The 26,273-nt window shown below is 35.8% G+C and overlaps 1 protein-coding gene across 2 annotated transcripts; it reads left to right on the top strand.

Annotated features, from left to right (window-relative positions):
- The first annotated feature begins 4,985 nt into the window (after positions 1-4,985).
- Positions 4,986-25,319, top strand: LOC112501658 (E3 ubiquitin-protein ligase KEG). Of its 2 annotated transcripts, none has more exons than XM_025105352.1 (16): positions 4,986-5,852; positions 8,297-8,659; positions 8,769-8,999; positions 9,095-9,220; positions 9,313-9,649; positions 9,999-10,156; positions 13,122-13,279; positions 13,475-13,596; positions 14,394-14,528; positions 16,338-16,462; positions 16,641-16,745; positions 16,851-17,084; positions 20,970-21,303; positions 21,408-21,596; positions 22,569-22,874; positions 23,755-25,319. In XM_025105352.1, the coding sequence occupies exons 1-16, from the start codon at positions 5,146-5,148 to the stop codon at positions 24,982-24,984; spliced, it is 4,860 nt and encodes a 1,619-aa protein (XP_024961120.1). In that variant the 5' UTR covers positions 4,986-5,145; the 3' UTR covers positions 24,985-25,319. The 2 variants fall into 2 exon arrangements, with proteins under 2 accessions (XP_024961120.1, XP_024961121.1); XM_025105353.1 differs by having other exon boundaries at positions 5,474-5,852; positions 9,116-9,220.
- The last annotated feature ends 954 nt before the right edge of the window (positions 25,320-26,273 follow it).

Here is a 26,273-nt window from a genome sequence, read left to right as displayed (position 1 = left end):
TCACAGAGATCAGTACTCCCCCACCTCCCTCTCTCTCTCTTTATATATATATATATATATATATATATAGTTAATTTTGGTAATACAAAATGAAAATATGAAAAGAAAGAGAGATTTCTTAGATATGGAGAGAGAGAGGGGGGGGGGGATGTTAAATGATTTAATTAAATACAAAATGAGAATATCGATTTACTAATCTACCTTTTTATTTTATTTTAAGAAATACCATTGATTATCATAAATGACTGATTCATATTGGATCTTACGGTCATCAAAACTATCAAGTTCTCATTTGACTAGATCCATATACACACACACGCACGTACTAGTTGTATACCCATGTGATACAACATAATGTAAATATTTATTGTAAACCGATAATGTAAAATTAATGCAATTCCTAATTAACTAAAAAACCTGAAATTTGTGTTTGAACATAAATGGAGTACTCTGCCATATTAGTAGCACTCGATGCTTATCATGTATTTAAACACGTTTATTTGATGGTTATCGGTTAGTTTTATGAGGTTCAAACATAGAGTTTTGAAAAGTTTAAGTGCATATATTTAATAAGTTATATATATATATATATATATATATATACTAGTTGTGTACCCGCACAATGTCGCGAGAGCCGTGAATTTTAATGATTTTGAAGTTTCACTGGTTTTATTAGAGAAAATTTAACGATGATATACGTTACATTTGGTTTTTACATATTAATACAATTTGAATAAATATGAGTTATGGTTCCAATTACAGTCTATCGATGACAAAATCTAATATATTTAAAATCTAACATATTTAAACGACTCCATAAATGTGTTCGATTTACACCAAGAGCAAAGAATCAAGAGAGCGAGACCGAGAGTTCTAGAGCAATTGAATGGGAGATGAATGATAGAACTTTTAATAACTCATGGTAAATATCAGTTTGAATCTCACATTGGGAGATGTGAAGAAGACAGATGTATGAGAAAGTGTAGACATGAGCGAAAGATGTCAAAAGTATCTTGGGAATATGAAAAGAAAAGGTAATAATTTGCATTGGTAACTTGTACTATATGTTATTTTAATTGTAGATTAAGAGATTTTAAGACTGAATGCATAAAGTAGTACTTAATGCATTATAACTTGTTTTTAAGACTTTCAAGACTTTGTGCATAAATGTATAGTATTTTATGCATTAAAAATTATTTTTAAGACTTTTGATAAATCTGGTTTATAAGATAGTATAGATATATATATATACACACACACACACACACACACACTATATTACAAAGCATTTGAGAGAACTCTTAAAAACCACGTTTTATGCATTACATACTGTTTATTGATGCATATTACTTAAAATTCAAGATTACAAGTAATTTATGCATCTATACAACTTATTAAAGCTCCATGTTTGAATTTGTGTAATTAACTGCAAATAAACATAACCAAATACTGGATAGGTATCTCATTTTAAATATAAAAAATCTAAAATATATTTAGGATAATTATTAAATTCTAATAAAATACTAATTATTATCTTTATAAAAAACTATATTATTATAAACTAAAAATAAATGATTTCATTATTAAATTTAAATTAAATTATAATAAAAAATTGAATTAACAAAAAAAAAGTTTTTAAATGTTTAGTTTAATACTAAAATCGATATTTTTTTTTCAAAAATTTATATTTTATTCAAAAAATAAAAACATTATCGTTTTTCAGTACCATAAAATCGTATTATAACATCGACGAAGACAGTATAAAACGAAACATTAAAATCGAGATTATCTCGTTGTATTGTGCAAGCACCATTCTAGTATATAATAATAAATTGCAAACTTGAATTTTAAAAGATATTTTCAATGATTTTTGATGTATTTAATACATTTAAACCATTCTCAGTTTGACCAACTTATATTAAAATGTATATAAACACAACTTATTTTAAAAAAACGAGTCAAATTGTCCTAAGAATAAGATTTACAGTAAAAACAAAGTCATTAAAATAATAAAACTCATAAACGTTATCGTCGATGTTGAATTGTTCAAACATAAAGGGGTTGAGTTTTCATAAAGGTTTTGAGTTCGTTGACTTATCTGTATTATATTATAAAATATTTGGGATTCATCTTTTAAAAATTCTTAATTTTTCAAGAATATAAATGTTCGAGAATTATGTACAATACAAATAATAATACATACAATATATTTCTATATTACCATTTTGTAGACAATTCGAATGAAAGCTTTAGGGGCCGTTTACTAAACACTTATCTAGTAAGTGTTTAGTGGATAATTTTCCTTACCGGATGAATATGGCAAAAGTCAAAAATCTTACCCGGTAAGAACAACGATAAAAATGGAGAGTTTTACTCGGTAAGTGAGTGTGACGATTCTTACCCGAGTAAATGCTTACTGGGTAAATTGTTGCATACGGTACCATCTTGATGTACTACAATCTTACCCGGTAAAATAAATTATAGTGTTGACTCCTAATATTAAACGTTTACCCCGTAAGCATTTAGATAAACAGCCCCTTAGTCAGGGTTTTATAAACTCATATTACTCTTCCCCTGTAAAAAGGATAGTTTTAAAAACTCATAGATTTATCAAAATCTAATTTATCTTAATTTTTAATTAAATAAATTATATAAAAAACAAACATTTTATTCTTTTTTAATTTGATATCAATATTAAATCATTTAACCCATATTTTAATATTTCATTAATGAGTCATGAATATATTAACATGTAACCGTATTCATATATTATTGGGTTAAATATATGAAATAACAACTTATTTTTATAAATTTTCTTATTATAACATTTTATTTTTGTTTTTTCTTATTACAACAATGTACTTTCAAATTATTTTTTATTAAGGCATCGTACTTTAAAAAATCTACCTATTATGGTAATGGATAACTTGTTACCTTTTAAACCGGTTAACCCTTGATCTTTTTTGCTTGTTCGACTTTAATGAATTGATGTGGATGACACATCATTTTGATGACTTAACTAAAATAAAAAATAAAAACCTATTTCAAATTATTATTAGTGATTCCATTTTTCATTGTTATGATTTTTATTTTTATTTTCTTGTTAAATTGCATTAAATTAAATATTCTATAGTAAAATATTTATTAAATAAATATGATATATTATTTTCGAGATATATTTTGTTTGTAAAAAAAAAAGGTAACACTTTTTATTTTATGTTGTTCTAAAAAATACATATCTTTAAAGTTCTTTTTGAAGTGTTACAGAGATAAATTGTGATCACAATTTTTAAATATTGTCATATTAATGAATAATGCAAAAAAATCTAATTAATTTAATATGTTTATACGTCAAGTAAAAGTTTTTGAACAAATATAATATATTCTTTAAAAAATAATATTTTTAGTAAAAAAAGAACAATTCTTATTTTCTTTTTTCAAAAAATACATATTCTTTTAAAAATATTAGCGAGATAAATTGTGTTCTACTAGTTTTATTAATATTGGTATATTAATGAATAATTTAGATTTTTTTATTCATTTGATATATTTATTAAATAACATATATCTAGATATTAAAATTAAAAGTACAATATTTAATAAGAACTAATAGATGTTATAATTAAAAAAAGTGAAAGTATAATGTTGTAATAAGAAATGTCACATCACTATAGTACGTGTGGACAACTTACGTGGACAATAAGGTGACATGGAAACCTGATATAATGAGTAAATTTAAATCAAAATATTATACTCAATGCTATAATGGGTAAAATTTTTAAAATGCAATGTCATAATAAAAAATAGTTTGAAAGTATATTGTTGTAATAAAAAAAAAAACCAGAAGTACAATGCTATAATAAATAAATTTATGAAACTAGATTGCTATTTTGTGCATTTTGCCCTATAATATTTACAACTTATTATGTTTAGAATTTATAAAAATAACTCATAATTATCTGATAAACATGTTTAAATATAATATAGTAATATTAATTTTTATTAATAAAACAAAATTTCATAAAATTGAAAACCAGAAAAAAGAACTATCTCGCAATTCTAAAACCACACAAATTTACCAAGGCATATACACTATGTAAATGTTGAAGGCCACCCTGAAACCATAAATTTCATTGTGCTTCCAAAAAAATTAACCCTTTAACCTCAAAATCGAATATCAAAAAATGGTTTTGGTTCGAATGGACCATTCGATTGCCGAATTTTTTTACACCTTTAGATATTCCTCCAACCACCTAAATTTATAGATTCACTGCAAGTTTATTTAATAAAACCAAGAGATACAGAAAAAGATGTATTATACATACACATTTCTAGTTTTTAAATATCCAAGTAAAAAAACTCATAGAAATTAAAATTTTCGAAAATTAATCAAAATAGCCAATCTTCCCGACCAACTTCCCTTTTTAGTCATTTTTCCAATTAGATTCCTATTTTAGCCGGTGCTTACATAAACGTCTTACGTATTTGCGTAAACTCTATTTTCATATTGAAAATATAATATTTATGTGAGGATCTCCATTTACGTAAATGCTTTTTTTTAGGGGGTGTTTGGGATTGCTTATAAAAACCACTTATTGACTTATTTCTCTGTGGCACCGGTAATAAGCATTTTTAAATGTTTGGATAAACAGCTTATACTGATGTCAAACCGGTAACAAAGAGTTTTTGAAGAAGTTAAACAATTATAACTTATAATAAATTGATAAGAATTTTTATAAAAATATTAATTTAAATAAGTAATCCCAAACACCTTGTTAATCTGAAAATAAGATAAAAGACATCTTTGACTAATATAGAAATTTGATGGAGTATTTTTGTTAAATTTCCTTAGAGAAATGAACATGGAAATGAAATAAATGGGATGGATGACGTTGCATCTATGAAGTTGCATCTTGAACCGGGGTTTCAACAAAATTGCAACTGAGCATCAGAAAACCAGAAGAAAAACATAAATTAAACCCCCAAAAAAACCTTCTCTTTCTCTTTCTCTTTCTCTTCTGCTCTCCAGCTATTCTTTCCAAATCCATCCATCATCACTTCTGTTCAATGGATCTGCCCCATTTTTAAGATCTTCAATCACCTGCTACCTTCAATTCAATCTCCAACAACACGATTTGGAGCAGTATGAAGATACCTTGTTGCACCGTCTGTCAGACAAGGTACAACGAAGAAGATAGGTGTCCTTTGTTGCTTGAGTGTGGCCATGGCTTCTGTAAAGAGTGTCTTTCTCGTATGTTCTCATCAGCATCCTCAGACACTACTCTTTCTTGTCCACGGTGTCGACATGTATCCGTTGTTGGTAACTCCGTCCACGCGCTTCGGAAGAACTACGCTATATTGGGTTTAATTTCTTCTGCTTCTAATGGGGATTTTACTGATGAGGATGACGATGATGATGATGATGGGTTGGTGGTGGTGGTGGATAGGGACCGGCGTAGCTGTGGCTCCAACGCGTCGAGTTCTAATGGTTTGATTGAACTTGGTTCGCACCAGGACTTGAGGATGGTGAAGCGGATTGGGGACGGGACGGGGCGGAATGCGGGTGGAGTTGAAATGTGGTCCGCGGTGTTGTCTGGGAAATCAGGGCGGTGTCGCCATCGTGTGGCGGTGAAGAAGCTTGTGGTGATTGGGGAGGATACCGATTTGGTTTGGGTTCAGAATCAGCTTGAGGATTTGAGGCTTAAGTCTATGTGGTGTAGAAATGTGTGCAAGTTTCATGGGGCTACGAAGGTGGATGGTTGTCTTGCTCTGATCATGGATAAGTGCAATGGTTCTGTTGAGACAGAGATGCAACGAAACGAAGGAAGACTCACTCTTGAGCAAATCTTGAGGTTTGTTTCTGTGTAATTCGGACAGTGCTCTTTGTCTTTGCTTATGTTTGTGCTCTTGTTAGGTATGGTTGATTCTGATGACTGCATTTTAATTTGATTTGCTATAGAACTTGACTTTTGCCTGTAGGAATTTCGAAACTATAACATGCACCACTTAGAATGAAGTTCCCTGTTGCTTAATTGGATGATCCTGCTCCACCTTTGTAGGTTTCAATTCTCACTTTTTTCAAGAAAGTGGGAAAAAATTGATATTATAGAAGCATGGTTAAGATATTGTTCTGTTGGGAACGAGCCCTAAAAACCTGGCAAGTTGGTTTGTAATGCACTGAAACGACAACTATAAGATGGGATCTTGATATATCTATATACTGTTGATTAACCACTAGACCTTTTTACACTGATGAAATGGAGGCTTAAGCTAATGAGGAATTATATAAATAAAAGGAATCTCAATTAGGTTTTTCCTGGAGGTATAGATGGTTACAGTAATGAAACATAATATTGAAGTTATCTAAGTAAATAGATCAAGGAAAATGCGTTGATCAGAGAAGAAAATCTTTAAAATTCTCATGCAATTACGTTGCCAAACAAAAATATAAATATTTGCATTCATGCTAGAAATCTCGTAAGTGTAGAATGACAAATGGATTTATGCGATATTTGTGCATTGACTTTCTAAATAAAGATTACATCATTTGCAAATGATAATCAAGAACGTTAAATTAGAAACATCGTAGTCTTATCTTAACCCCTTCACTCACCAAGTAGAGCTTCTGCTCGTTAAACATCAACCACATTGACAACATACAGAGATAAAGGACTCCAGTGTCTCACTGTTATTGAGGTTGTAAGACTGAATCCAACTAAAACACTCTTAAGGATATTAGTATATTACTGACTTACTCTACAACCGCTTTCTTTATTGAAAAAACCTACATGTTCCTGCAGCCATGAGGAACATGCAAAACATCTTTCTCTAATGGTTCCGCTTATCATGATTCAAATTTAATTAGAAGTAACAAATTCTAGTCCTAATCTTTATATAAAAAACACAACCTGATATATACGAAGATTCCAGAATATTCTTGTTTTTAACTTGCTAATTCGGTAGGGCTTTATCTTACGACATGCAATTTTATGCATCAACTACTGTATTACTTTATTTCATCTCTATGGACAATCAATTTCTCTGCTGCGCAAGAGAATCCAAAACATTTTAGTGGAGCCACAAACATCATATGATGTTAAAGGATAGGAGACGGGTCCCAAGAGAGTTGAATTTACCTGATCCATGATTAATCTGATCATCTCATAATGGACAGAAAAGAAGTTCTCTCACCAAATGTTTCAGCCCAATATGGAAAAAGTTGACCAGAAACGTAAATGATAATGCAGACTTTGGCTTGATCATGTCTTTCCTCAGATAATGATAAACCCTGCTATTTCATCCTAAATCAAGGAAGGTTTCTCTATCACATGACCACATCTGACCTTAATCTGAATGTCACCGTGGTCAAGTTCCTGCTCCACTTACTAGAAGTTATCTTGTGAAACCCATCTGTTTCACAGTTCTATTCGCCAATGATGCTTGTTTTACAGTCTGCCATTTGACTCGGTCTTAAAAGGGGAACGCTGAAGTTCAAGTGTACTGCCCTTAGCTGTATACTCTTCAAGGCATTGGGAAGAAGAATTTTCTCATTCTTCTGATCTGGATAGCTTAACTACCACTCTTTAACTTTTATGCCAGCAATCCCATCTCTCCAAAAAAAGAAAAACCAAGAGAAAACCCTTGGATCTCCAACTTTTGATTCTTTACCTGCCCCTGGTGAACCAAGGCCCACAAACCCATGATACACATCCTTATCCACAACAAAGATACCAGGCTAAGTTAAACCTCTTTATGCCAGGAACACCACAAAAATGGGAATACACAAACCCAGATCTTAAAGCTAGAGATTGGATACCCACCATTTGGATTAGCATTCTGCCCTGCAGATTGCAGAAGGACACCTGATCTCTGCCCCTTCTACCTCTGCTACTTGGATGCTGGTGTTTAGAAAAATTATCTTCACTAAGAAAGTCAAACTGTTGCCCCCTGTAATCCCGTTCTCGACTTCCTTTTAGTTAGTGCTGGTCCTCATCTCTAAAGACAAATTGACATGTGCGGGTCACTTCCTACTAATCGCTATTAAAGAAGAACAGAGAAGAAAAGCAGAAATAAATGCTTCTCAACATTTTCACAAGGCCATACATGGAAAATTGAAAAACATATAGCTACATGTCTGAGATGATATATATGTCGCATTGGTTTTGTTTATAAATCTCTTAAGCCGGTATCTAAACTGATATTATCATCAATCTTACATCTTTGAGATTTCATTTCTATGATATTTCAAATCTAGTATGAGCAGCTAACAAATCTTTTTTTGTTCCCTTTTTTAAAGATACGGGGCAGATATTGCTCGTGGGGTGGCTGAGCTCCATGCAGCAGGCGTGGTTTGTATGAACCTTAAACCATCCAATCTTCTTTTGGATGAAGATGGCCGTGCAGTGGTTTCTGATTATGGACTTCCTGCCATTCTAAAGAAACCTGCTTGCCGAAAAGCTCGCTTAGAGTGTGATTCCTCAAGAAGTCATTCATGCATGGATTGTACGATGCTGAGCCCAAACTACACAGCTCCAGAGGCATGGGAGCCTGTAAAGAAATCACTTAATATATTTTGGGATGATGCCCTTGGCATATCTCCAGAGTCGGATGCCTGGAGCTTTGGCTGTACATTGGTGGAAATGTGCACCGGTTCTGTTCCGTATGACCTTTCTCTTATTGTAACATAGTTAATAGATTTATTGACCACACATATCTGTCCTATAGAAGGGGTGATTACTTAAAAATTACAAGTTGATATTTCTTTGTAGGTGGGCTGGCTTAAATGCTGAGGATATATATCGGGCAGTTGTCAAGGCCAAGCGACAGCCTCCACAATATGCCAGTGTGGTAGGTGTTGGAATACCGAGGGATCTCTGGAAAATGATTGGCGACTGCCTGCAGTTCAAGGCCCCAAAAAGACCGACTTTTAGTGCTATGCTAGCAACATTTCTCCGGCACCTACAAGAAATACCTCGTGGTCCTCCTGCTAGCCCAGATAAGTAAGGCTCAAGCTTTCATGGAGACAGCACAGCCACACACGCACACATGCATGTTGCATATGACTCATTAGACATTTACATCTCTCAAAATGCAGTGATGTAACCATATTCCCCAGAGCAAATGGGATACCACCTTCTCCTTCAACTGACTTAGAAGTTGTCCATGATTATCGGAGTCTACTACATCAGATGGTTTCTGAAGGCAATGTTTCTGGTGTCGGGTCAGTAGCGCTTTGTATGTACTTTGTACATATACTTTATGCATTCTCTCTTTCATCCTCTAATTTAAAATTTCCTCTTCATCTCAATACAGAGAGTTGCTTGCAAAGGCTTCATCAAAAAATGATGGCAACTCATTTCAGTCTCTACTTGAAGCACAGAATGCTGATGGCCAAACTGCCCTCCATCTGGCCTGCAGACGTGGTAGTGCTGAACTTGTTGAGGCCATTTTAAATTATGGAGAGGCCAACGTGGACGTGCTTGATAAAGACGGGGATCCACCACTTGTCTTCGCTCTTGCAGCTGGATCCCCAGAATGTGTTCGTGCTCTTCTTAGCAGATATGCTAACGTCAGATCTAGATTGAGGGATGGGTTTGGTCCATCGGTTGCTCATGTCTGTGCATATCATGGCCAACCAGATTGCATGCGCGTAAGTTTTTTGACTGCTTCATATTAGTGGCTGTACCTGTTCCTGACAGTCTTATAATATATCAAACAAATAAGAATGCAGGAAAATAAGAAATTACATGGTCTATGAATAAGAGACAGTTATGGTAAAAATGGGAACTACCAAAATGTACGTTGCGGTAAAAAATATAGAAAATTACCCAACCAAGATAAAAGCATATATCTGCTACATGCTGCCAACGCTGGAAGGAATAGAGGGAGGCAAGAACCATTTCTTACAATTTTGTTGTCATGTCCCCCTCTTTCCTACCACTTACAGACTGCATTTTGTTTCAGATGTTCCATTTTGATATGTTTATAAATGATAACAGGAGTTGCTAATGGCTGGTGCTGATCCAAATGCGGTTGATGATGAAGGTGAATCTGTACTGCATAGAGCGGTGACAAAGAAGTACACAGAGTGTGCTCTTGTTATATTGGAAAATGGGGGATGTAAATCTATGGGTATATCAAACTCGAAGAATCTGACGTAAGTACAAATCTATCTTCAGTCTGTCTTGAAAAACTAATCCCAATCAAAGCTATAAAATAAAAATGTCGAATTTCATATTTTCACTGGGAATAGCTAATACTGGTGCTCATCAAGATAGTTAGTTGAATTGGATGTAAAGCTACACGATTTAGGATGACTTGCTACAAAAAGGATGTATCACACATTTGTGAACAAGGCAAGATCTTGTGATGCGAATCCTACAAACAACTTATAGGAAGTAGTTGTCCTTGCTGGCAACAACTGTTGTAGGATCTCCACCTTCTGTCATCACTGATTGTCTATTTCTCCTTTTAGCAGGCAGAATAATTTTGAAGGACATCTTGTAGTCAGAATGAACACGTTCATCATCCTCGAGTTGTAAATTTCTTTTTATAATACGATTGAGGAAGAATAGTAATACCCAACAACCGCCACCAACCACACCACCACCCCCACTTAAACATGTCAACACTGAATTGTTTGTTTCCAAACGCAGCACCACCCATCGTATAAACACAGCCCTTCCTTATGTCCCCTGTTATCCTACAGCTTTGCCCAGTGTCACTTGCCTCCTGTTCTGTTCACCCATTCACAATTCACCTCCTCCGTTCTCTTTTTCGTGAACACTGCTTATTTATCTGACAGATAAGTGTTAAAGATATATTCATAGAAGTAAGGTTCTTGAGCTCCTATATCAGCCTGTTAGATATTCTCATGCCAACAGATTGGTAGTCGATGATGATAATGTTTTATTTTTCTTCAGTTTTCTGATATAACATGGGTTGTCCATATTGTTGATAATATCTACCATTCACCTCCTATCTATTTATCAAGTTTTTTTAGCATATCCAAACTTAGAATCCTCAATATTCTATTAACCCAACAAACAAAATAGAGCTGTATGCCTATATCATTATCAGCATGTGATGCATCTGTTTGTCGTGCAAAACTTACTCGGTCTCTTTTCTAAGATCTTTTCAAACCTAGAAATAGATTTGAATTGAAACTATTTTTTTGGGGTGGTTAAGCCTAGTCCACTTGTCCCACCTCTTTTTTTGCACTAAATACAAGTCTCCCCCTGGCGGAAAAAAACACTTCCTACTGTTTTTTACACCCCTTAAGGAAAATTGTCGATGTTGCTTCTTCAGTTCCTATTCCCCCAGCTCCTCCTTTTAAAACCAACCCCTCCTAAAATATCCCATACTCCCAATTTTGTGTCCTTTTTGATTGACATATCTCATCCTTGTGTTTCTTCTTCAATTAGCAATAGCCCTCTAAAAACCCTTACTCGCTAACCTCTCACCTACTCTTCAGTCTTCAATAAACCTGCTCTATCAAATATATCTCTAATTCTTTAGGTCGAGTTTCAGAGGCCTTCTCTTCTATGCGGCATGGCCTTTCTAAGTCTAAAACTGAGAATAGGTTAACGGTTTTGGCTGGAACATAAGCTATTGGATATCTTGGAGAAGATGTCAATAAAAAGTTAGATATTTTGATTTTTAAATCGTTTGTCAGAGAAAAGGTTTAGGTGGATAAAGAGGAAGATACTGCAGTACTGGAAGGCTAAGATGGGAAAGAGGTTCTGCTAGGTTAGGAAAAAGAAAATAGATTATCCAAAGGAGAAGTTGGGAGTCTACCGGTTTTAGATGATGGTGGAAAAAACTGGAGTAATCAAATTGGTCTGAAGGGAAAAGAAACAAAAAGAGCTGAATCCAATTGCAGAATGATTTCATTAAAGGAATGCATTTGGATTTATCTCTGTTTGAGAAAGTAAATAATTAGATAGTGCAGTGCCAAGAAGAGGAAGAAAAGGGAAAATATTCTGAGGTCTCCTTTATTCTAATATTTTTTTCTCTGGTGGATCTTAGTTTCATTTTTGCTTTTTTGGCACAATTTGTATGTGGCTAGAGTTTTGGTTCAATCAGTTCTAGATTTGTTTCCAGTCAGTGTGTAGTGTGGTAGCTTTAGTTATGGTGTGTTTCAGTTGTAGTTGTAGTTGTAGTTGTAGTTGTAGTTGTAGTTGTAGTTGTAGTTGTAGTCTAGATTGATGTACAGACAGTCAGTTGGTCATACTATATTCGTATGACTTATTATCCTTTTCAGCTCAGTAATTTTTTTTTTGCTGTTTTAGGAAAAAAATTGATGAAGAATTATATATTCAGTTAGTTTTTCATACTTCTGTAAACCATCAACTCTCACTTTCATTAATAAACTAGGCAGTTGCATTGCCATGGTCTCTACTTTTGAGTCATTGAGATGTCCTTTATGTAAGGAATTAAACAATTCAAATTTACAATAAATTTTGTTAGAACATGCGCCGTTCACTGATAAGTGTAGCTGGTTTATCACCAGACTTCATAATTCTGATGCCTAAAAAGGATAAATTATACAGTCATACAATCATATTGCAAATTTCCTAGGCCAACCTGTGTGAGAAAGAGTAAATGCATCCACAGGGTTCGTTTGGGCTACCAAAGGAGTAGAGGATGCATCAAAACCCACATGTCTTTGAAGAGGGACACTTCTGAGCGATGGTAGGAGTATCTCATCAACACTAGAACTAACTGTCTTAAAATACATTTTGGTATTAGGATATTAGAAGTCTATGAATTTGAAATCACTTTTGTGTTTCATTTCATGTATGATTTAGCATCAAGAAATTTATTTTATATTTGCTGTGTACCTTTAGAAAGATGAGAAGTCCTTTTTTAATGATTGAAGCAAGTACCTTAATAACAATAGATGGTTGTTAGTTCATCATCTGAACTCTGAAGTAGGTGTGGACTTGGGTTATGTATTTGATGATATGTTTTTGGTGACTTTCAATGTTATTAGGAAAGAAGGCGTCTAGGGCTCTAGGTATATATGATCAAATGGGAACAACTTGTACAATCAGTTTTGAGTTATATCGATGGTCATATACTCATATACACCTTAATAAATTAATTGTATAATTGGACAGGCCTCTGCACTTATGTGTTACAACATGGAATGTAGCTGTTGTTAAAAGATGGATTGAAGTTGCATCCTCTGAAGAAATTGCTGAAGCCATAGATGTACCTAGTCCTGTGGGCACTGCACTGAGTATGGCGGCTGCTTTAAAGAAAGACCATGAAGCTAGTAAGTTTTAATCTCATATTCAAATCAACAGGTTTATTTGATTGTATTTAGTTGTTATTATATTTTTCTCTGCATGTTCTGTTCAAAATTTCTCATTCCTTTGATTAGATCACCTTTTTATTGCTGATTACCCTAAATATTTTATGTACCTAAAGTAAACAGAAAGCAGATATAATTTATTTAATTTTGTTGCAGACGGTAGAGAACTGGTGCAGATATTGCTTGCTGTCGGAGCTGATGCCACTGCTCAAGACACTCAGCACGGACGGACAGCTCTGCATACTGCTGCTATGACTAATGATGTTGAGTTGGTTAAGGTAAGTCATGTAGCTTCTTTAGTACTGAATGCAAGCGGTTGAAGGGCAATGCCATGAAGGAAAATGTTCAATTACATCCAAAAGACTTGGAGATTTTAATTTGTCATAAAAAAATAGGTATAGTTCCTGGTAAGAAGGAATTCTTTCTAAGTCATGCTTGTAAGGCATTACTTCGTACACCCTACTCCATGCTTGAACTATTTGTCTGCTTTATATCAAACTGGCTTACTGCAAATACTATTGTTTTGATTGTACTCAAGGAAAACAACTCTGATGATAGTAATATCTCAATGTGGTTTATGGTTATAATATTCTTGAAAGAAAAATTAATTCATAATCAACAATACAATGAGCCATCCAAAAACATGGTTAGCAATAATTGGGCTAACCTTCCATTAAGAGTCTGTTTGGCTCAGGCTGAGGAATGAAAACGGGAATGAAAATGAAAATGATAGGGAATGGAAATGAGAATGAATTTTCATTCCCCCTGGTTTAACCAGGGATGAAATTTTGGGCTTCTGGGGGAATGGTCCCATTATATTATAGAAAACCAAACAATTTCTTTTATTTTCATTTCTATTGATTACTGCCTAATACCTCTAACCAAACACCTGACTTGTTGGGGTTTAGGAAAAGTAGATTGCTATATTGGTTTGTTCTCCCTATCTATCTAAAACATATTCTTCCAACGTAACTTTCATTTGTAATTTTCAATGGCATTCATCTTCAACCTACTCATACAAGTTTCCAGAGACGGTGAGTTGAATCAAGTTTCTTACTACTCTTTTTTTGAACAGATTATCCTTGATGCTGGAGTTGATGTGAACATAAGGAATGTGCAAAACACCATTCCTCTACATGTGGCGCTGGCAAGAGGAGCAAAATCATGTGTTGGATTGCTTCTTTCTGCGGGAGCAAATTGTAATTTGCAGGTACCTATCTTTCCCTCTCTTATCAATTCTAACTCAAACTCAAGATGCTGAAAATAGTAAAGAAGACTCATGTGCTATTGTTGCACTTAACTCTTCCCCCTCCCCTTACCTCCCATGGTGAAAACCTCCAGAATTCACGCGTTCGAAAAAATAATAACCCTTTACCTCTCAAAGAACTGGGAACTAACTCTACTTATGTTAACACAGCCTCTATAATTTTAAAGAGGAGCTACTCATGTGCTTATGCTCATTACTATGCGAAATAATTATAGCAATGCTTGTACGATGACTGTTGGTCCACTTGGGTTCATGTCAACAGAGATCATCTACACTGGCAATTCTTGTTGTTTAGTCTTGCAGATGGTGAATTTAATGCAAATGGGTGTTTTAATCACTTCATGTAGATTAGAATGGACCAAAGTTGTTAAAGGCTCAAAAGGTTCACTTAGGCGCAACAGCGTCCTGGGCCTAGGCGCGAATGTGAGGTGCATCTTATCAATATATATATGTACACACACACACACTCGCACGCACAGTTACACACAACAAGTCTCCAATGCAGCAACCAACACTACTTCGATAGAGGTAGAAGGGTTTAAAGCATGAGCCGTGAAGGAGAAGTTTTAAGGTTTGGGTATTTATAGAGGAGGCTTGAAGTTCTAAGGACTTGGTATTTAATATTAGGGTTTGATTTATGTCATCTATTTAAAAAAAATCTAGGAGATGAGAAGATGAGAGAACTTGTTTAATCTTAGGGTTTAACTAGGTATTTAGTAACTCTTTATGAGGCGCACTTAGGCCCACAGGGCGCCTCAGTCAAGGCGCAGTGCCTTAGCAAGCCTCAGTGAATACGCTAAGCCTCAACTTGGAAAAGGTTCAAGGCCTTGAGCCTTATGAGCCTCAGAGCCTAGGCGCGCTTTTAACAGCTATGAAATGGACCTATAATAGCAACAAATTCTATAAGAATACTTTTTGGCCAACATATAGTGAGAGGATTACTAATTGCAGGTATTTACATTTATCCTTGGCACATAACTCTTGACGATTTTTCTTGAAAGTTCTGATGAGAATACATACTATTCAATATTATGTAGAAGTTACAGTGTGAGGAATTCCAAATTTTCAGAATCATACATTTTATAGGCTACTCCAGGGTGGAGTCGTTAGTGATTAGTCTACACTTTATTCATTTTAATAGCTAATAGTAGATACTTTATCCATCAATAAGTGAATGGTGCCCTACATGTTGAGGTTTATCCTGCTGTTCATGCAGATAGTAATTAAAGTTAAGGTGGTAGGTTGTGCTTTTGTCTCGTATCTAACCTTTTAGGGTTCTTTCTGTATATTTTGTGTACATGTGACAGTCGTTTTTCTGAAATTTATGTCACATAAAACTGAAATAGGGTACCTATAACCCGGAAACCAAGTTGCAACAATTAAACCAAAAAATGTAATGACAAACTATTTCTAGGTTTCTTCTGAAACCGAAGTTGAATTGGTTTCACTTTGATAAAAATCAAGATTAAATAGTTAGTATTTATGTATATTGTCTTAGAAAGGTTGGGTTACCTCACAACTATTGTTCTGGGTTGTAACCTGCAACTCATTCTTGAAGTCATTCTCTGTATTATGTATTTGTTAACCGTGAGGACACCATAGAGGTCATATCAAGCCTAAAACACATATTTATCCTATTTCTGTAGCAATCCATTGTAACATGTTGCTTCTTTCAGATGTGTGATATAATTTATTATTATTTATTTATATCCTTCTAACCCAGGTGCTACTTGTTTTCAACCTATTTTTCAGGATGACGAGGGAAACAATGCTTTCCATATAGCTGCTGATACGGCAAAGATGATACGTGAAAATCTAGAGTGGATCATTGTTATGCTCAAATATCCAGGGGCTGCTGTAGAGGTTAGGAATCACAGGTAATATCCAGTTTACAGAATTGCCGATCTATTAAGTATTAGAAATGGAGCTTTCATTCCCCTTCTTTTTGGAGAAGTTGAATATTTTGATATGTGAAGGCTGTGTAGAAACCTACATGAGGCTCCTGTATGTTCTATGTTGAAAATGCTATATTTATGTACTTTTGATGGATGACAGTGGCATGACACTACGCGACTTTTTGGAGTCCCTTCCTCGGGAGTGGATTTCAGAAGATTTAATGGAGGCACTTGCAAACAAGGGAGTTCATTTGTTTCCAACAATGTTAGTAGATTTATTTGGTTCTTTCATTTTCTTGATGCTTCTTTCCAATGCGCATCTTTTCTATAGAGTGACTTGAGTTTTTTTCTTTTCCAAACTGATCTTTAGATATCAAGTAGGCGACTGGGTGAAATTCAAAAGAACCGTTGCCACTCCAACATATGGGTGGCAAGGTGCAACACACGAGAGTGTCGGTTTTGTTCAGAGTGTCCCAGACAAGGATACTCTCTTTGTATCATTCTGTTCTGGTGAAGCTCGTGTACTCGCCAATGAAGTTATTAAAGTCATTCAGTTGGACAGGGGGCAGCATGTGCAACTCAAAGCAGATATCAGGGAGCCAAGGTATGATTACAATTTTCCTGCTTTAAAATAATGAAGCCTTTTAACTTTTACCTCATATATTCTTTGTATATCCATGGTTGACCTTCCTGTTCAGTTTTCTGAAGTCAAGTTTATTCTTGATGTGCAAGGGGATTTTACTGTTTTTTCATCCTGCCATCAATTTCACAGCCACTTTAGAATTTCCATGTCTACACTCGTTGGAAACCGCCAGTAATTCTTTGTTTTTCTTGTTTGTCATGTTATGTTACTACATAACTTCTTACTAATGTAAGTCAGATGGTTTCCCTACTTAATGCATGATAGCAAGCTGTAGACTCACACTAGGAGATCCTACCTGATCTTTGCTTGGAAAAAATGTATTATCTAGGTGCCACATGGTAATTAGGAGATTGAGGTAGATGCTATTTGTTATACTAGCAGATTTCAAGTGGCTTGGTGATACTTAAGTACTGTATATTTAGGCGAAGTCGTTAATGTCAATCACTATTAATGTAATAAAGTAATTGATCATTAAGATGATGGTATGCTGATGCTACAAATCCTTCCATTATTGACAGTTTATAACTTTACGGATATTAATAACTGTCACTCTTGCACGAAGAATGTTAGGTATTCGAAGTTGCAAGCATCAATATAATGTTAAGAAAACCGATGAACCAAGTGTGAGCTAAAAGCAACAAAGATTTACTTTGACATGTATATTGTCTACTATTCTTTTTTCTGTTTATGGTCCACACTGGTGGAGAGTGGGGAGGCAGGGTTGACCAGATAAAGAATTGCATAACCAAGATCTCTGACTTTAAAATTGTGGCAATTCTTTGTCCACTTGCGGTCTCTAATACATCTTCAGCAGTATGTGATTGAATTGCTAGGAGGTTAAACAAATCTTACCTAACACTCTTCATAAACAAATACAATTTCTACATGGATAGTAATTAGGATTTGAGTTGGTGCTTGGATGTTGAGGCAATACCTAGAATATAGCTTGGGCTTATGGGTCGAGAACAAAAATCAAAATGAATCCTTTTAACGAAACATAGTGGAAAATTCGAACTACTAGTACGAAGTCGGCATATGGATATCACATGTGCCGAACTTGCCAAAAATAAAACTAGTCTCCTAGGGCATTTTCTCGGACCATTTGCTTATTGGCATACAGTTTGGATGTGAAGTAGATGAATAAATGGAGAATCTTCTGATTTATCCATGCATATTTTCTGAAATATGACTATCAACCTTTGTATCTGAGTGTTCCATGGACGACTTTGTTCTTGTCTATATTTACAGCAAATTGTTATTACACAATAGCTGCATCAATGTCAATGGAAGAGTACAAACTCGCATAGTAGATGTAATGTATGTTCGGTCCCAAGTTGACAATTTTCATTTACTGGATAAGCATTTTCCATGGGATCTTGAAACCACCAGCCATCCGGACCTAATTCATGATGAGCACACCACCATCTTCTGGGTAAAATGCCAATGGTTAGAAATCACCCACATGTCAAGATCGAATTTTGAATTGGTTCCTGGTTTTGGTTGGACTGCTGGGTATGGAATTTGCTGATTGACTTTAAATATTGAATTCTGATGTATCATTTACTGTTCTAGATTTCTGATATGTATTTTACTCGTATACAGATAAAGAATATCTCTCAGTTCGTAGTTCTCTTAGTTTGTGGTTAAAAATTCCAGATATTTCTTAGAATGATCCATGTTGGACTAGTCGACTCCGTAAGCTTTGCCATATTGCATCAGAAAGTGGGGAATTTCATGGTCTTTAGTTGAGAGTCTTGCAATATTACGACCCATTATTCAAATTCTGCACTAGGGTGAGAGACTCGGTTGTTTCTTGCTCTTCAAAGATTTGAGGTTGCCATAAGCAAAGACATAGCAAAAAACGGGGAACCCATAGATAGGTAACTGTGAGTTAGGTAAATTTACCCATGGGTGAATTTACCCGATAGCGATGATGGACCCATTACTTGTAAATACATGTAATTGGGTACCCATAGATAGTTCTTATTGAGGCAACTACCAAAATTTCCTACTTTACATACAACTTCTCAAATATAAGCTAAATCAAATGAGTATATAAAATCAAATATTGCATTTGTTAAGTACTCGAAGGAAACAAAAGAAAAGTTCAATAACAAATCATGAGCAAGGGGCATCTCTCTTTCTAGCATGCAAAAACTCCAACTATGCCCATAGGTCTTTCAAGTTATTGCGATGATGAAAACAGCATCAACAGATGAGTTTTAAAGGATTCTGAATTTGATTAAATAATTTATAATCCTCCATTAACTGCTTTTTATGAGCATTAGCATCACTATTAAGAGGTGGGTTATCAGTTAACTGATTCTCCCATATGTGATCCTAGTCTGTTGCTATTGAACATAATTTTTACTGCTAATTAATTTACTATCTGTAATTTTGGAGGAACCCAACATAATTTCAGTAACGATCTCTTTATCACTACCTTCAACCATTTTATATTAATACCACAGTCAGTAACTAACACAATAGTAGGCAAAAGTTGAGAGAGGAATGAAGGAATGCCAACCTCAACCTGAAATCCCTGAAACAACTAGAAAAGGAGTACGTGAAGATTCGCACTATCTGACCGGAAACTCACACCAGAAATGGAAGGACAATGCCGGACGTGACATGGGGCAGTGAGACAAGGCAGAATCAGATGTCAGGGCCTTGGGGGTGTTGGTTTCTTCTCAACACTCATCTTGTTGAGAAGATGAGGATGGAGAAGATGAGGATGGTGGACACAAGGCATGGTTTGTGTCGTCGCTGTTATGTGCAATCTCTAGTTTCTTGATTCCTGAAGATACTGATAAAACAGATACAAAGATAAACCAATATCGATCATTTGAACATGCATGCGTTTCCTCAGAGACAGTTAAACTGATCGTATATCTGTGTCAAGAATTCACCAGAGTTAGATGAGAAGAGTTCATATTAATGAACAAGGAGATTTCTCTTCTCGTTTCTCACAAGAAACTCCAACTATGTTACCCAAAGGAACCCTAGGACTGCTCACCATGCAGATCCAAAACCAAATTCAAGGGAATTCTTTTGCATTTTTTGGCAGAAAACAGCCCAGAGATTACCGAAGCATTGGTTGTGATACCATGAAGTGTAGAGAGCATAAGAAGCATCTGTGTGTTTTCTATTGAATAATAGAGGGGGTTATATATACAACAGTAGAGACCCAAACTAGGAAAGCAATCAAGTCTAAATCCCTATGATAGTTACTAATTGCAGCCGAATTAAGAAAAATTGAAATTTAAAAGCTCAACATATACTTACACATTTTCTGTTATGTCTATTTTTTTTAATAATGCAACATCTGATGAAAACAGAGCCTAGTTTTGTCTGTCTTCTGTAGAAGTCACGAACAAAAGAGGAACGATTGTTGTTTCGGAAGTACATGAAATAATAGTGTAGAAATTAACAGAGAGTGAAAGGAGTGTTGCATCCAAGAGGACCAAGACGGATCAAGACGTCTTATTTATTAGAGAAGTTACTCATAAGAATGTTATCTTGAAAAGAATGGAGGAAATGAAGGTTGAGCCACTTCGAGCAAGGTATAGAGACACAAGATTGATTCACATGACATCTTATTATTTTGACTGTTTAGTGTAATGAAATTAGTTCACACTTGTGCACAAGCAAAAGGGGCCTTCATGGAACCCCCCCCCCCCCCCCCCCCCCCCCCCCCCCAAAGACCCTACTTTTGAGTTGATTGAGTGAGTCGGTTTGGTTTGGTTTGGTTTAGTGTAATGAAATTAGTTGTAAACTGTACTTCACTTTTGGAATGTTATTACTGTAGTTAATACATGATTTGCAATAAACTTATCATCTTGATAGGTTTGGTTGGCGTGGTCAATCGCGAGAAAGTATTGGAACCGTCCTCTGTGTTGATGATGATGGGATTTTGCGTGTTGGGTTTCCTGGAGCATCCAGAGGATGGAAGGCAGATCCTGCAGAAATGGAACGGGTTGAAGAATTCAAAGTTGGAGATTGGGTCCGAGTCCGGCCTGCCCTTACTACGGCTAAGCATGGTTTAGGATCTGTTACACCAGGAAGCATTGGTATTGTATATTGTATTAGACCAGATAACAGTTTGTTGTTGGAACTCAGCTATCTTCCAAATCCATGGCATTGTGAACCGGAGGAAGTTGAACCTGTTGAACCATTTAGGGTAACAAAAAATGTGTTCATTTATGTAATATTTCATATATAATAATAATAATAATAATAATAATAATAATAATAATAATTAACATATATTAATAATGTCCACAGATTGGTGATCGGGTTTGTGTGAAGCGCTCAGTTGCAGAGCCCAGGTATGCTTGGGGTGGTGAAACCCATCATAGTGTTGGAAGAATTATAGAGATAGAAAGTGATGGTCTCTTGATAATTGAAATTCCAAATCGGCCCATACCATGGCAAGCTGATCCTTCCGACATGGAAAAGGTGGAGGATTTCAAGGTAAATTAACATCTTGTATTAAGTTCGATGTTCGACATGCATACTTTCCTTGCCTTCGCTATTGATTCTGCTTGCAACTTCTTTTGCCTGGTTCCCCTCATGGCTAAAGAACAAAAATCATTTGTTCCCAAACTCCACGTCCCCTCCTTGTCCACCAATCATGTGAAGACACGTTGTTACTTTATTCAGAGAGAATAGAAAGATGAATTAAATAAAGTAACTGTGTGTCTTTATATGATTGGTGGGACAAGGAGGGAAACATGGGGACAACAGGTGATTTTTTTCCATGGCTAGAGAATAGAAATCATATGCCCTCAAACTTCACGTCCCCACCTAGTCTACCAATCATGTGAAGACACATCATTACTTTATTAAATAGAGAGAATAAAAAGATGAATTAAATTAATGTATATTAAATAAAATAATGATGTGTCTTTACATGATTGGTGGGACATGAAGGGAACATGGGGATAACAGGTGAATTTTTTCATTACTAAAGAACAAAAATCATATGTCCTCAAACTTCACGTCCCCCACAGTTCACCAATCATGTGAAGACATGTCATTACTTTATTAAAGAGAAAATAAAAAAAATGAATTAAATAAATGTATATCGAGTAAAGTAATGTCATCTCTTTACTTGATTGGTGGGACAGGGAGGGAACATGGGGACAGGTGATTTTTATTCATGGCTAAAGAACTAAAAACAGATCATGTCCTCAAATTCCACGTCCCCTCCCTGTCCACCAATTATGTGAAGACACGTCATCACTTTATTAAAGAGAGGGAGAGAGAGAATAAAAAGATGCAGTAAATAAAGTAATAATGTGTTTTCACATGACTGGTGGGACAAGATGAGAACAAGAAGATTGGAGACGACGAGTTTTACTGATGTATAAAGGGCTTGTTGTATGAACCTGTTTACCTTCTTTCTGGACTGGGTTTTATTTGACAATTTATTGAATATGGCAGGTTGGGGACTGGGTGAGAGTTAAGGCTTCTGTGTCCTCCCCAAAATATGGGTGGGAAGATATCACAAGGAACAGCATTGGATTGATCCACAGTTTGGAGGAGGATGGTGATATGGGAATTGCTTTTTGCTTCAGGAGCAAACCTTTCTCTTGTTCCGTGACAGATGTTGAGAAAGTCCCACCTTTTGAATTGGGACAAGAAATTCATATGCTTTCTTCAGTCACTCAACCACGGCTCGGATGGTCAAATGAAAGCCCAGCCACCGTCGGTAAACTTGTTAGAATCGACATGGATGGAGCTTTAAACGTACTAATTCTCTTAGCGTAGTTGCTTTTATTTGTTTGATGTTTCTGTTTTTTATATCTTATTGTCTGGAAAGGGAGAGTGGGTACACTCTTCCATTTAGTTTTATTTATATATATGCATATGCATATACATGAGGGAAGTTCCAATGGGAACCCAGGAATAGCCACAGCACGCCAGGTGTCCCTATTCTGGATGATTATTCGTCATGAATAACACATTCATGATGAATATGGATGTATTATTTATCACACATCACACATTCCCTGATGAATATGGATGTGTTATGGACGTTTTATTCATCATGAATCGCACATTCATGATGAATAACACATCCACATTCATGATGAATATGCCATGTGTCGCGCTGTGGGCGGTTTCCGGGTTCCTAATCAATTCTAGGTTCCTAACTGAACCTGCCCAACATATACGTATAGATATGCATACACATACACACACACACACACATACACATATATATAGGGGGCTAATCATTTGTGGATCACAAAAAGGTTAGAAACCCTTGAGAATCAATCTCAAAGCTTCACATGTTTTTTTTTTCAATCAGACCGGGATTTAAGGTATTGTTTCACATATATTTGTTTCACAATGTGAATCTTCTTTAGGTGTACTTTTTTGTTTTACAATGTGAGACAACACATGATTCAATGGTTCTCAACCTTTTGGAGGTTCTCATTTGATTATGTCCCCCCCTATATGTATGCATACATCATATCATATCATAAGTTTTGTTTTCCCTTCGATATGCTTCTTGATCTTTTCTAAATAGAATATGGAATTGAGTTCAAATTTAGCTTTATATTCTCCCACAAATTCTGAGTTAGCATGTAGAACAGTGGTTCTAAAATTATTTTTTTTCCAGGCAAAAGTGGCTGGAAGACACGGCCTGTGGAAAGTTTCTCCGGGAGATGCAGAAGTGCTTTCGGGATTTGAAGTCGGTGATTGGGTTCGTTCTAAACCAAGCGTGGGAACTAGACCAAGTTATGATTGGTACAGTATTGGCAAAGAAAGTTTGGCTGTTGTGCATAGTGTACAAGATACCGGTTACTTAGAGTTAGCCTGCTGTTTCCGTAAAGGTAAATGGATGACTCACCACACCGACATCGAGAAGGTTTTGGGATTTAAAATCGGGCAGCATGTGACATTCCGAGCCGGATTAGTCGAGCCACGTTGGGGATGGAGAGGAGCCCAACCTAATTCACGGGGAGTTATAGTGAACGTGAACGCCGATGGTGAAGTACGCGTTGCGTTTTTAGGTTTGGCGGGTTTGTGGAGAGGCGATCCAGCTGATCTAGAGATCGAACGAACATTCGAAGTCGGAGAATGGGTCCGAATGACAGAAAATGCAGCCACTTGGAAATCGATTGGGCCTGGTAGCATCGGAGTCGTACAGGGGTTTGTGTACGAATCAGACGAATGGGACGGAAATGTGTCAGTCGGTTTCTGCGGCGAACAAGATCAATGGGTTGGGCCAAGCACCCATCTTGAACGAGTTGACAAGCTCACGAGCGGGCAACGTGTCCGTGTCAAGATGTCCGTGAAGCAGCCGAGGTTCGGGTGGTCGGGCCACAACCATTCAAGCATCGGTGTCATATCTGCAATCGACGCTGATGCAAAGCTGCGAATCTACACACCGGCGGGATCGAAATCATGGATGCTTGACCCGTTTGAAGTGGAGGTGGTCGAGCAAAGGGAACTTTACGTTGGCGATTGGGTTCGGGTCCGACCGTCCGTTTCTTCCCCAACTCATCATTGGGGAGACGTTACTCATTCCAGCATAGGAGTGGTGCACCGAATCGAAGACGGCGATCTTTGGGTCGCGTTTTGTTTCTTGGAACGGTTATGGCTCTGCAAGACGTTCGAGATGGAACGGGTCCGACCGTTTGTGGTCGGCGATAAGGTGAGGATCAAAAAGGGTCTGGTTAGCCCGCGGTGGGGTTGGGGCATGGAGACGCACGCTAGCAGAGGTCAAGTCGTGGGGGTGGATGCAAACGGGAAGTTAAGGATCAAGTTTCAATGGCGGGAAGGGAAACCATGGATTGGTGATCCTGCGGATATCGATCTTGATGAAATCCCGTCACCGGAATCATGAGAACCGTTTACATACCATGTACTTGTTTTTCAAGCAGCCGGCCGAATTTTGCAGGTGCCGGATGGTTGAAATGTCAATAGAAGGGAGCTGGATCGGTTTACGGCCGGCCGGCCAAGCTATTTGCATAAAGATAAGAAAAGGGTATTTAGGTAAATAGTCTGCATATTATTGCTATTTAATTCTACTAATATACAGAGAGAGGAATAACAGCATTTGATATCTGTTTTGTTGTTAGACTTGGACTTTAGACATCTTGTGGTTTCCTTCCGTTTATGTACCTTTTACTCATATGCCTTGTTCATATTATTGCTATACAACCTTTTTATGCTCATCTATGCTTCTTTCTTCTAATTTATATGGTAAATCAGAGTTCTTCACATAAACAATCAGGTAAAGTCTGTGTACATCTTACTCTTTATACCCTACTTTTGTGTGATAACCTGAATTTCAGACATCGGTTGAGGTAACTTTATGTGGTTATTTTGTGAAATATGTGATGGACATGCATATTATTTATAAATAAATGCCTGAATCATATATGTGTATATATATATATATATGTGTGTGTGTGTGAAAAATGTGATTCTGTGCATACATGAGCAAGTGTTAAAGATAAATGTGTGCATGTGGGATGAATTGCATATTTGGTTTATTACACAATCAGTTTATTAATATTTTATTGAGAAGGTAGGCAACTTTCATGGTGAAGTAAGGTAAGTTTTAAAAGTAATAAAACCCATCGCCGTCTTCACAGAGTTTTATATTAATAAAACTCACCGTCTTGTTAAAGAAATATATAAAGAAGATAAAGGTGACAACCCTATCTTATATTTATTTTGAGAAATATTTGAGAGAAGAAGTGTGGCAGTGAAGACTGTTCTTGAGAAGAATATTTGTCTGAAGACGATTTAAGGAATCTGTGTTCATTTGAAGAACTGTTGTGTGTGTGAACATACAAATATGTGCATATAAGGTGAGTTTTTTAAATAATGTTATTTGAAATATGTGGTTTGATGATTGATTTTGAAGAAAGTATGGTAAAACTGTTTCCAACAGTTGTAGACGAGTTTTAAAGAATCTGATTGAGAAAACTGTTTTGGAAAATAAAGCAGATTTTGCTTCTTTAAAATAATTATGGTTGATATCCTATTTTAAGGATTTAAAGGGGATTTCAAGTTTGGAAATGATATTGAAAGAACTGGTAGTTCTTGAGTTTCAAAGTTTTGAAAATAAAACTGTTTTGAAACCATTATTGGTTAAAAACTATAGAGGATATTCCTTTAAGATGG

The sequence above is a fragment of the Cynara cardunculus genome, unplaced genomic scaffold (assembly GCF_001531365.2).
Source record: "Cynara cardunculus var. scolymus isolate 2C unplaced genomic scaffold, CcrdV1 Un_Scaffold_407, whole genome shotgun sequence".
In the NCBI taxonomy this organism is placed as follows: domain Eukaryota; kingdom Viridiplantae; phylum Streptophyta; class Magnoliopsida; order Asterales; family Asteraceae; genus Cynara; species Cynara cardunculus.
Note: the sequence above shows the minus strand (reverse complement) of the source record. Positions and strands in the feature narration are given on the sequence as shown.